Source organism: Kryptolebias marmoratus, linkage group LG17, assembly GCF_001649575.2.
Source record: "Kryptolebias marmoratus isolate JLee-2015 linkage group LG17, ASM164957v2, whole genome shotgun sequence".
In the NCBI taxonomy this organism is placed as follows: domain Eukaryota; kingdom Metazoa; phylum Chordata; class Actinopteri; order Cyprinodontiformes; family Rivulidae; genus Kryptolebias; species Kryptolebias marmoratus.
Window position 1 is genome coordinate 6,988,888 of NC_051446.1, and position 12,452 is coordinate 7,001,339.

At 39.6% G+C, this 12,452-nt stretch overlaps 1 protein-coding gene across 1 annotated transcript in view; it reads right to left on the reverse strand.

Moving 5' to 3' along the window:
* fasn (fatty acid synthase) overlaps nt 1–12,452 on the reverse strand; it is a 46,424-nt gene that overhangs the window by 7,687 nt on the left and 26,285 nt on the right. Inside the window, exons 25-39 of the mRNA XM_017437049.3 lie at nt 12,058–12,173; nt 10,547–10,701; nt 10,259–10,462; nt 8,814–8,964; nt 8,106–8,284; nt 6,807–6,926; nt 5,332–5,454; nt 4,318–4,541; nt 4,002–4,203; nt 3,573–3,724; nt 2,499–2,590; nt 1,962–2,356; nt 1,487–1,678; nt 1,009–1,236; nt 588–799 (exon numbers count right to left, since the gene is read on the reverse strand). Coding sequence (XP_017292538.1) covers nt 588–799; nt 1,009–1,236; nt 1,487–1,678; nt 1,962–2,356; nt 2,499–2,590; nt 3,573–3,724; nt 4,002–4,203; nt 4,318–4,541; nt 5,332–5,454; nt 6,807–6,926; nt 8,106–8,284; nt 8,814–8,964; nt 10,259–10,462; nt 10,547–10,701; nt 12,058–12,173 — 2,745 coding nt within the window. The remainder of the gene's footprint in view (nt 1–587; nt 800–1,008; nt 1,237–1,486; nt 1,679–1,961; nt 2,357–2,498; nt 2,591–3,572; nt 3,725–4,001; nt 4,204–4,317; nt 4,542–5,331; nt 5,455–6,806; nt 6,927–8,105; nt 8,285–8,813; nt 8,965–10,258; nt 10,463–10,546; nt 10,702–12,057; nt 12,174–12,452) is intronic.

The following is a 12,452-nucleotide window of genomic DNA, read 5'->3' on the forward strand; positions in this document are numbered from 1 at the left end:
TATATATATATATATATATATATATATATATATATATAGGTGGTTGTTCAAAATGTTCAATCAATAAAAATCTGGACTTAGTTAGTAGGAGGTCCAAATGTTCAGGTGATCTTTTTTAACAGTTTACAACTGGGATTGATCCACTCGGCTTTATGGAGTGGGATTTAAGAGGCTATAAGAACTTTAGCTGTTTACTAAAATCTGAACATACACAATAAACACAGAGGGTCGTCTAAGGGCGGGGATCATCATGAAAACCGTTGGAAAAACATGGATAAATCATTAAAAACTCATCCAGAAGGACAGAAGGGCACATTTGTTTTCAAATAATCATTGGTGGTGAGTGAAACTGTTGTTTTGTTTTTTTTTGCTGGTTTTACTACAGTGTTGGAGCTTTTTTCATTTAATCTGGTTGTTCCTGCTTTGTTAAAAGTTCATATTCATTTTATGTATGTTGCAATTCACGCTTCCTGACTTGGTCTGCCTTGCGCTTGAAAGAATAAAAAAATGATGTGTTTGAATACGAGAAACAACAAATCAAACTGTGAACTCAGTGATGCATGGGTGTATTAGCTGTCTTGTCTAACCTTTGTGTATGCTGCCACGTAGGAGTGTGAGCCATCAAACAGGAACAGGTACTCCACAGACCGATGTTGGGTCTGCAGCTGGGAGCACATTTCGAAGGCCACGCATGCACCGAAAGAGTAGCCACCAATTCTGTACGGCCCTTCCTTTTGAACCTGTTTAATGCAGTTCACATAGTAGGCTGCCAACGACTGGATGCTGTCCAGAGGAGCAGCTAGTGAAGAGGACAAATAAATCAAATTTGTTGGACACTGATCTGTGTAAACAAACAAGCTTGAAAAGTGCTGGACAACTAAAAATGAGTATTCAGAGTATGACAATTTTTGAGATACAAAGTTAAAGTCAGAGATAGTGTTTCAAGCTACAGTCATGTGAACTAAAGTACACCATTTTACAGGCTCATATAACAGTATGCAGAAGTACCTTTGGTGCACTGTAAGCCATAACAAGGTATCGTGAGCTTGGAGGCGAGCTTCTTAAACACAGCAGTGGAGCCTTCAATGGGATGGACCAGGAACAATGGTCTCTCCTGGTTCTGAACCTTGTTGAGGGGTATCACCGTGGGACCATCGGGGTTGACTAATAACTCAGTCACATCAGACGCCAACACAGAGCGAACGCCATCCTTCTTGGCTGCAGCTTCGTGAGACTCTAGAAAGTTGAAATTAGGTTGACAAAATCTACATATTTTTTTCCTTCTGTATTTGCAAGTTTTACAAAGTAACACAAAACTAAAGTATCCTTCAATAAGAAATTATAAAACTTTAGAGTTTTTCTCTACCAGAATCCTCTCAATCACACATGCTACATTGACGAAATGACAAATCAAATACTTAAGTTTTACTGCTGTAACTAGCTGTACTAAGTATTATTTGAACAGGTAAACAGTCGCTCTTAATACCATTTGATCCTTCTGGCTTGCTCTTGGACAGCTCTCGCAGCTTGTTAATTGTGAGATGGCGGATCTCCCTCATGGCCATGACAATATCATAGTCTCGCTCTAGGGCCTGGCGAACCTCCACGCCCATCAACGAGTCCAGGCCCAAGTCAGCCAACGAGGCATCAGGGTTTAGAGTGCTCACATCCTGTACACCTGTGGGTAAAAGGCACAACAGACAGAATGTGAGCTCCACTTCAGCATTTCTTAAAACAAGAAACAAAAACAAACGAGATAAGAACAGCTTTCTTTGACTCATCTTTCATCATTTCTGCAAATTAGCTGTTATCAGTATGACTTAACCTTACTGAATTAAATAACTATTACCAAATCAGCATGTTTTCTTCTAGGAGCATTAAAATTATGCCCTCTGATCGGGAATAACAAAAAACCCTAACATTTTTACATAATTGTTAGCTTTGATTTTTTTTCCCCTCACCCAGAATGTGAGCAACAGCATCCACCAAGTCTTTCTGGTTTCCTGCTTCGTTTCTTACTACATTCCTCTCTGCCAGTACAAAGCTAGACATCACTGGCTGCTGCTGGTTCAGGAAGAAGTCGAGCACCTCCAGGCAGGATGTGATGCGCTGCGGTAAGGTACCACCGATCACTATGTCATTACCGCCCATTGTCTCCAGCACAACACCCACATCCCCAATGGCACCCCATTGGATCGCTAATCCAGGAAAACCGTCATAGCGGCGTTTTTCGCACACACGTTCCATGACTGAGTTGGCATAACCATAGTTGCTCTGTCCAGCGTTTCCACGGCCACAACTGACTGAGGAGAAGGCCACAAAATACTTAAGGTCTGGACATGTTTTTCTTGTCACCCTGAGGAGAGAATGGAAATAACTGCATCAACACACAGAAATCTTCTTTACAGATAGCTTACAGATAGCTTTACAGCTTCTCTACTTTACAGTTACTGGGTGATACAGAGAAAAGTAAGTGTGTGTGTGTATGTGTGTCTCACTTGTCCAGGTTCATGGTGCCGTCACACTTCGGTTTGTTCACATCAAGGAAAAGCTCAGGAGTCAAATTCTCCAACATTCCATCTTTCAACACCTGACAATGAAACACATATTACTGAAGTTTTTCTTTAGAATGGAAACAAAGTAAGACCCATGAGAACAAGTCCTCACAAGAATAACACATGCAGGAAAGACAGATATCGATCGCTGCTATAGACCAGGTTGTAAAAATAAACTCATTCCTTTGTCCATTCATTTCCTTTACGCACTTAAACCTGTTCCAGGTCACGGAGCTGGTGTTTATCCCCAGCAGTTATAGGGCGAGAGGCGGGGGACACCCTGGACAGATCACCAGTCCATCACAGGGTCACACAGAGACAAACATCGAGAGACATTATAACTAGAGACAGGACCAGAAACCAGAAGTTGAAGCCACAAAGGACGAGCGTCTCCTAGTTGCTCGCTGTAGTACATTTCCAAAGTCCCACCCTTCATGTAAATGAGTGGAACATGTTCCTGACCAAAAATTAAAACTATATTTGTATTAAGGATTTTCAGGTGTTTATTTTTGTTGATTCATGTAGCTCAAATATGCATTTTTAAAAAAAATATATGCTTATTTGTAATTCATTATTTGAGGCTTTAAAAAGTATCATGTTACAATGTGATTGACAGTTTCACAGCCTATTAGTGAGCTGTGTAGGAGGAACCTTTGGCTCGAGGGTCAGCCCCACACTGTTGTGCGCAAACTCTGGCTCCACAAATACAAAATGGCAGCGCCAAATAAATGAACATTTTGAGTTCAATTTTGGGGAATGGAAGTTAATGGAGTACCTTCATCCATAATTATTTTTGTTGATGCAGACAAATAACCATGCACTCACACACTATCACATCTAGGGCCAATTTTAAATCACACCAATCAATCTTACATGTATGTTTTTGGACTGTAAGAGGAAATCGGAGCAAACCCATGCACACTACCCAAAACATAGCCAAAACAGCAAACATATACTGCTAATTTAGAGTAATCTTTACATGTGGAACTGTGAAAAGGTAATAGTTTGTTAAGTTACCATGGCTAGATTAAAGACACCTCCCACTGGGCCCAGTGTACACGCCTCAGCTATTAGCTGCTCTGTTCCCTTCAGTGTGCTGACGTCATTCGAGGACACCAACACCTGAACACCTTGATTCTGCCACTCATGGACCCGTTTTGCCTGGTACCCTGAAAAAAAAATAAAACAAAGTAAAACAGTATGCCAACACTCTTAAAAGAAGATATGAAGTGGCCTTGAATAACAAATATAATAAGTATTTAACAATGCACATTAATAATAAAGGTCTAGTATTACTTGCAGGAACGCATATCGCCCGCTGCCTTTGATGCCACAATTTTAAACTGAGATCATTTGCTTTACTGTTTCTGTATGCCTGCATTTTGCAATAAAACAACATCATTCCATATTTTTTCTTTTTATTGAGCCTAGAATCTTGTGTTGTACCGTTCCTGATGCCTGATCTACTCGTCAGCACCAGTTTGCTGGCTCCTCGTTCAATCAGCCACTGAGCGAGCTCCAGGCCAAAACCCCCAAGTCCTCCGGTGATGATGTAGGAGCGAGACGCCAGACAGAAAGTACGACAAATAGCTGGAAGAGTCAGAGGGGAGGCAGGCTGAAGGGCTGCGCCCGGCTCCTCAGAGCGGATCTGCGGGGAAAGAGCAGACTCTTACTGTCCTTTTTTATTGTGACGGGACAATCCGAAAAACGCATTTGTGACGGGGAAAGACCTAACCCAGTCCCAGACAGAAAGTAAACGAACCTGCAGAAGGACTTTCCCGATGTGCTTGCCCTGGGCCATGTATCTGAATGCCTGCTCAACTTTGTCCCGTTTAAAGACGGTGGTCTGGAGAGGCTGAACGACACCTGTTGTGATGCCCTCCTGTAAAAGCTGGGACACCTCCTCCCACTCCCTGTTTCCTTCCTCGAACAAAGCATCCAGCAGGATGCCGTGGAAGGCCACGTTCTTCAGGAAAAATGCCATGCCTGCAGCGTTCACAACAACAAAAAGACATTATGATGAATTTCAGCGTTGACTGGTGCTGCCAACTCAAAGTCATCGACACAGCAAAACAGTCATTTTTACAAAACTGTCTCACTGACAGGCTCCACTTTATAAAAACATTTTAAATCTCCAGTGTCCTGTTTCCTCAATAAATAAAGGCCTTCTTTTATGTAAATGCAAGTTTAATTAAAAGCATATCACCCTCCGCTGTTCATGCCAGAGGTTTTAAGATATTCTTATGTTGAGAAATGACAAAATTACAGCCGAGTTAGTCAAATCTTGGAAATAACTATTATTTAAAGTACATATTTCATGTGACATTGTGAGATAGGTTAGGACTTGGAGCGTGTGTTGAGAATGACTCTCAGCTTCTAACACACCAGATATTAATTCAATATCTGTAAAACTGACTGAGATATTGTAATTTTTGTGTTTGCTAAAACTGCTTTGCTGTGGAAGCCATCTTGAATCAGGTTTGACTCCGAAACCTAATCAGTTGTAAATGTATGTCCAATAATTACTTTCTGGGAGTTTAATTAAAATCCGTCAAGTGGTTCATGAGATATTTTGCGAACAGACAGGGAGTGGTGACTCCAACCATTAATGCCAAAGTTTTAAGCAAAGATGTTGTGTAGCTCGTTGAATATATGTGATAAAGACAAGCAAACACACAAATGTGGACAAACATTTTTAGCTTTTTGCCTCTGGTGGCAGGTGATAAATATATAGAGCCAGATGTAAAATGAGAGCTGCTATAAGTTTCCTACTGACCCAGTGGGGAGTTGTTGGAAAGGTCGTATTTGCCAATCTCCAAGAATCGTCCATGCCTGGCGGTGCAGCGAATACTAGCCTGCAGCTTCTCCTCGGCTAGAGAGTTTAATACCACGTCCACACCTAAAACATGCACGACATGTTACAAATGAAGCTTCGAACAATATTTATTTTCAGGGAATAATCTTATAATTTAAAACAACAACTGGCACGTAAAGTTTTCAAATGTAATGAAATGAGGCGGATTTTTGTTTTTGGTATTTTGAAAGACAAATAAACAAAAACACGAGTTACGTACATCAGAGCTGCACACACAAAATGATTACTTGTTCACAGATCCTGTCATGGAAAAAAAACTTTTACATGAAACTGCAAACATTTGGAATTCTGGTCTTCATGGTAATTCGTAAAGAATAAAGATTCTTTGTATGAAAAGTAAAGTGCTGAATCCCAAAGTCATTTGATGGAAACTATTACCTGTCAAGTGATTCTGCATGTCATCATTATGAAATGCAAAATTATTATGTGGTATCAAAAACAGTTCATTTCACCAAATTAGATTAAAATTGTAATATGCCAAGAAAGAAAAACAACATAAAAAGCTAATACTCAGAATCCTGAAATGCTGCAACCTTCTCAGGGTTTGAACTGTTCTACCAGCAGGTCAAGTTAACATAAAACCTTTTTACAAGCCCAACTAAACAATCCAGAAGGCCAGGCTTGACCCAGCTGGCTCCTAACAGCGCCCCCGAAATCCCAGATCATCTGGGGAATCTGGTTTGTCAAGTTCGTACTTTATGTAGTGATGTAGAGCGCAATGATTGGAGGTGACTAAACTCGCCTGTAGTACCTGACAATGTATGCTGGCGATGGAAACTGGCAGTTCAATGACAAAATGGATGGCACAAAAAAAAAAAACATCCTCTGAGATGAGGAACAGCTTCTCTCTGAGAGAAGCTTTTCTCTTTTACTTACTTAGCTGCTTGTTGCTGTCCTTTTATGGCAATTAGGGGAAAAAGGGAATTTGGGGAAAAATCAAAATAATTCACATCAGGAAACAATAAAGGTTAAAACGCCCCAATATATTCTCTGTTGTTGTATTGTTTTGTCCTTAACTTTTGTCTTTAACAGTCCACTTTATTGCTGCTGAACTAAACTTTTTGCTTTTTCTCATTTTTAGCTAACAGCTAGGCCGAGTGGGCCACCTTCAAATAAATCTTAAAACAACTCCAACCTTCTAAATTTATTAAAAGTTCGTGCAAACGCTTTTTGATTTACTTTTACATCACCGTCAGTTTTACATTACAAAATTATTTTGGCAGAAATGTTTTAAAATTTCTGCAGGAAGTGCCAGGCTGCACGGGAAGAGCTACAGCTAACTACTGCAGCTACAATTTGCTCTCGCGAATAAGCACAGAATTTTTATTTAAAAAAAAACAAGAAACAAACTAAAAACAAAACTGGAAGGGTCTAACCTTTGCCCTGCGTGTGGAGCAGAACGTGCTGCTCAAAAGAGGTGTCTCTGGAGTTCGCAAAGGATTCAGCTGATAGCTGAGGGAACCTCTGCTGCAGGTAGGCCCGCTTCCCTGATGAGCCTTTTTTAAACACACAGATATTTCACATTAGATATATGTAAAGAAATATTATATATATATATATATATATATATATATATATCAAGACGTTCAGCTCGATTGCAAATAGCATGCTGCCTTTAATATTTGTAGGTTTTATACTTTCTACAAAGTTTTTCCCATTGAAATACATTAATACATTAAATACATTAAAAACATTGTTCTCTGAAATCAGCTTCAGCATACTTACTTTATTTTTGTCTTCTTATACTCCTTTTATCTTTTAGATATCATTTGGAGCATTTTAGCTTTAACCACAATTGTTCAAATTTTACCTTTTAGACACATTTTTTTTTCCAATTTCAGCATTTAGCTACACTCTTGCCACATTTGGCTTTTATTTACAAGTGTGTTCATTGGAGCTTTTAGCTACAGTTTTGCAACATTTAGTTTATAACTACTGCTTTGCTCATTTTAACTTTTAACCACAAATTTACTCATTTTAACTTTTAGCTCCATTTTTCTGATCAGTTTTGATCATTTGCGCTTTAAAAAAGGTACGGTTTTGGTCATTTTAGTTTTTAGCTAATGTTGAGCTAATTTCAGATTTTACCGTTTTGCTCATTTTAGTTTTCATCCATGGTTTTGCTAATTTAGCTTTTAGCTTGTGTTTTGCTATTTATTGCATTTAGCTATGGTTGGCAAGTTCTAAACTTTTAGCAACTGTTTTGCAAGTTTTAGCTTCCATCTACGGGTTTGCAAATGTTATCGTTTAGCTACTGTATTGTTAATTTTAGCTTTTATGAACGTTTTTGCTAGTTTTAGCTTTTAGATGTTGTTTTGCTAATTTTAGTTTTTAGCTTTTGGTTTTGCTGATTTTCTCCTCACTTCTGCTTGTTTGAATTTGAACAGATCTGTTCAAAATTTATTCTTCAACAAATTTCAGCAAAGTCATTTAGCCCTTAGCATTCACGCTGCAGTTTTGTAGAAAATGCCATTTCTCTATTTTAATATGATTTATAATTGTGAAACATCAGGGCAAAATACTTGCAATATGTTACATTTATAATAATATGATTTGAGCTTTTAATTGGATAACACATTTAACAACTGACAAAATGACTTCTAATAGGAAATTAAATTAAAATACCTCACAGAACACTCGAGCTGTTACTGTATGTATGACTGCTGCATACTAACCCACTGTAGTAAAAACTCTGCAGTTCTTGCTGAGTGCTATTGCGATGGCCGCTTGACCAACTCCCCCCGACCCTGAGTGGATCAGAACTGTTTCACCGGGGCGAAGCCTTCCACGGACCACCAGGGAGTAGTAGGCTGTGGCATAGACCACCGGCACCGAGGCTGCTTGCTCCAGTGTCCTGCACACACACACACACATATACAGATAAAAACAAACAACTATTCACACACTCACACCTGGACCAATGCAGAGTGTGTCCAGTTAGCTTTCTGGCCTGTGAAAAGAAACCAGGCCACCCAGAGAGGCTGCAGTGTTAACCAACTGAGCTACCAAGCAACCATTTATCTATCTATCTATCTATCTATCTATCTATCTATCTATCTATAAAGGAGCTACTGATGGTATAAACTTTAAAATGTTACTTTCTGATGTGAGTAAATGCATATATACTATATAAACAGGTTTCAGGAACTAGGCATGTGTGAATGTATGCAGGAGGAAAAGATGTTTATGTGCTGAAGCTCAGGTGATTCTTCAATAAAATAATGGTTGTTTTTTTTTAAATTCACACTCAAATTACACATTTAAAGTTATCATACAGTCTTACACAGTTAGACAACAGCTATTTGAGTTTTACTCAAACAATGAAAAGCAAAGTTTTAAAGCACATTAACGAAAGATCTTTTAAAAAAAAAAGTACTACTGACCAGGTGACAGGAACTTTCCAGAGGAACTGCTTATCTGCATCCACAGTTGTTGCCAGACCTTTAGCAGGCAGAAGCCCCATCACACGCTGACCTTTGGGGTCACGACCAGAAAACTCCATCCCCAACAAGCAATGCTGCAGAGCTGGGTCCCCTGCACACATTAGAACAAACAGGAAAAATGACTTCTCTGGGAGTAACACATACTGACATGGTGCTGGCAAAAACTGTACGTTCTGATGTTATGTGCTAAAATGAAAGGTTTTTTTTTTAGTAAAATACAAAACAGAGCATCTTAGTAGCTATTTTTAATATCTGCAGTTCAGGTAATTCTTGGGCAACAGCAATGGACCTACATTCAATACCACCAATTTAATTATGTACACAACTACACAACCCACTTTAGATGATACTCCTTGGGACAGCGATAAGACATTAAGGATTACAGAACACGTGACTGAATTTATACTTTGGATGACCAGTAGTGGAGAAAGTAGGTGTTCGTCACCTTTTGAAGCTGTTGCAGCCATAGTACGCCCCACTCTCCTGACACTACATAACCAACATGCAGCTACCAGACCTGTCTGTGTGTGTACCTGGGTTTTGTTACCTTTTTAGACCTTTTTTGGGTAAACACACATACCTTGTCAGGACTAGTAGTCTTTTTGGGGACTCAAGGCCGGTCTTTATACGGTGGAACGCCATTTTTGGATTAGGGGTTGGGTTTAAGACTAAGGTGTGAACTGAGTTTAGGTTAGGGTAACGGTACTGGTACTGGTAATGGTTAGGTTTAGGGTAATGGTCAGGGTTAGTTAGGCTACAGAAATGAATGGAAGTCAACACATGGACCTAATAAGGGCAGAAACACAGACGTATGCGTGTATGTGTGTGTTCGTTTGCTTGTACCATTAGCAAAATACCTGATGAACAGATATTTTTACAACAACTTTTATAATGTAACCACTGGGTGTACATCTAAAACTGATTGATTTTCGAGTTAATTTAATTGAGGATGGCCACCACAGCAGAGCAATCTTAGCAAACACAAAAAATGCAGAAACTCAGCCAACTTTATAAATAATGAGGTAAAATTTGATGTGTTATTAGCTGAGAGTCATTCACAACACATACATCAAGTGCTAACAGATCACATAAGATATTGCAGTATTGTATGATATCAGGCATAATGTTATTTCAGTGTTTGACAAACACTTTATTTCTTATCATGAGATTATTTTAGACTAAAACTCTGACATGAAAGAGCAGGCAGTATGCATTGTTTCAAGGAATGTTAGGCTTTTAAATGAAATCAGTAAACAACAATTTTGAATTTATTTATCAAAGTATTCTGTGCTTATTACTTATTTGGCCCAATAATATTGACTAGACCATCCAGGAAACAGCCAAAAAAGCGAAAGACTTCCTCACCGGCTTGAAACAATTGTTACCTGGAATAGCATCTGGTGGCAATTTGCCGGTAGCCAGCATTATATCCCGGAAGTTGAGCGAGCTGTAGTAGACATGACACAACTCCACGTTGGGTTTGCTGGCAACAAAGTGTTGGAGTGGGGAAGCAATCCAGCGCAGGGAAGACAGGTCACCTCGAGTCAACACGTTGACGTATGCAGACTCTGTCAACTCTTCCTTCAGATCTGACAGCGACAAAATCCACAAAAATGAGTCAATTCGAAAATCACTGTAGTGGTAAAATAAGCTCTGTTTTGTTGTTTTGATACCATGAGAGATCAGCTGGTGTCTGAAGGTTCCCCACTGTCCGTCTCTGAACACATTCAGAACCAGGTCTCCCTCTAACAGCGACTGAACAGATGCATGGCCAGGCTGTAGGCTTGGTGAGGCTGAGGACCCACTTAGATTGGACACAAACATGCAGCTGGAAATACAAACAAACAAAAAACAGATTTATTGTAAAATAGCAGCAAATAAAAATGTACTTATTCTTCGTTGTACATTAATGTCCTGATTTACCAAAGATTGTGAGCAGTGTTTGTGACGGTTATAAATTAATCAGGAATAATTTAGATTTTTCTAACCGTCTAATTCTCAAACCCTTCCCAAAGACAGATGTGCGCCTCAAACTGTGCTGCCAACCAAACAGTATTTCTCTGAACTGTTTGCTCACATTTAAATGAGGTATTATGCAGCATTTAGAAGAAATAATTGCTCATGCTTATGTAAATGACAGTCAGTGTGAAAAGTGTCCAAAGAGAGCAGATGATAAATTTGACTCATAAGACAAAACAGAAGAATAGTAGCAATCAGCGGCACTGCTGCCTTTACGAAAACAGGGCAGATATGTCAGAAAAAGTAAAATTCATCATTTAACCCAGTGATTTATATCACACATCCTTGCACCTATGATTAAGTCCTCAAAAAAGTGTGGAAAACGCAAGTTAATGTTGTTTTACACTCAGAACACAACACCATATTATTACAAAACATTTTAGAGAGTGCTGCCTATCCAGAGGTTAACAAACAGAACCCTAAATAATAAACTTTGTAAATAAAATCTGTATTTTTCACACATCATGGTTCAGGGGCATTGAGTAAAGTCCATCTTGGTCTGCAGCCACACTGAGGGGAAGAGGGGGTTCCTGACCCTCCTCATTGGAGGAGAGAGGTCCCAGTAAGCCCTCCCTGGTCCAGGATGGAAACCAAAGACCTTTTTTTATCATTAGGGGAAAACAATAGGATGTAATGATGGCACAGAAAGCACAAAATGTCCCTTATTGGTTTAGAAATGCCACCCTGAATGTGATTCCTCCCTGATACAGTCAGAGGCTGTTCATGCAGTTTTAAGGAGTGTCTCTATATTCCATCTGTTAAAACATGGAGCTCTTTGTGGGAAAACCTTTCTCTCTTTTGTCTCTCTATCTCTTTTGTGCCTGCTGTGTTTGTTACAAAAGGTCATATTGAGAACAACTGTGATCTGATGCAGAAAGAGTACAAACTGCTTACATCTGCTGAATTGGGCATTTTTGTACCAGCATATAATTAGTACCATTTACTTTGTGAGTAAGACTGAGAAAGTGCAGAGAGTGGGGGCAAACAATCTATAAAAGCTGAAGCAAAAACTTTGTACTTTTAGTGAATCAAGGCTTGTGTGTCTAATTTCTAACAGTAATGGCTACGAAAGTGGTGGGAGTTTCTTTTTTTTAAGGTAACATCTACAATTGTTTTGAGGGCAAATTTTAAAAGCATATTCTTTATAAAAGAGTATATGCCTTACCGTATTCGGTCACCACCTGGTTCCTGGCGAAGACAGTTGACCATTCCCACAACCCCACTGTAGGCATGAGAGGCAGTCAAACACACCTGATGGTCTGACGAATCTGCCATCAGTGCCTGTTCCACAGATCCACACAGAACCAAATCAGTGCATTTGATCAAATCAGAGCATCCATCCATCCATCTATCCATTATCTTCTGCTTATCCGGGGTCGGGTCGCGGGGGCAGCAGCCTAAGCAGGGAGACCCAGACTTCCCTCTCCCCAGCCACTTGGGCCAGCTCCTCCGGGGGAATCCCAAGGCGTTCCCAGGCCAGCCGAGAAACATAGTCCCTCCAGCGTGTCCTGGGTCTTCCTCTGGGCCTCCTCCCAAATCAGAGCATTATATATATATATA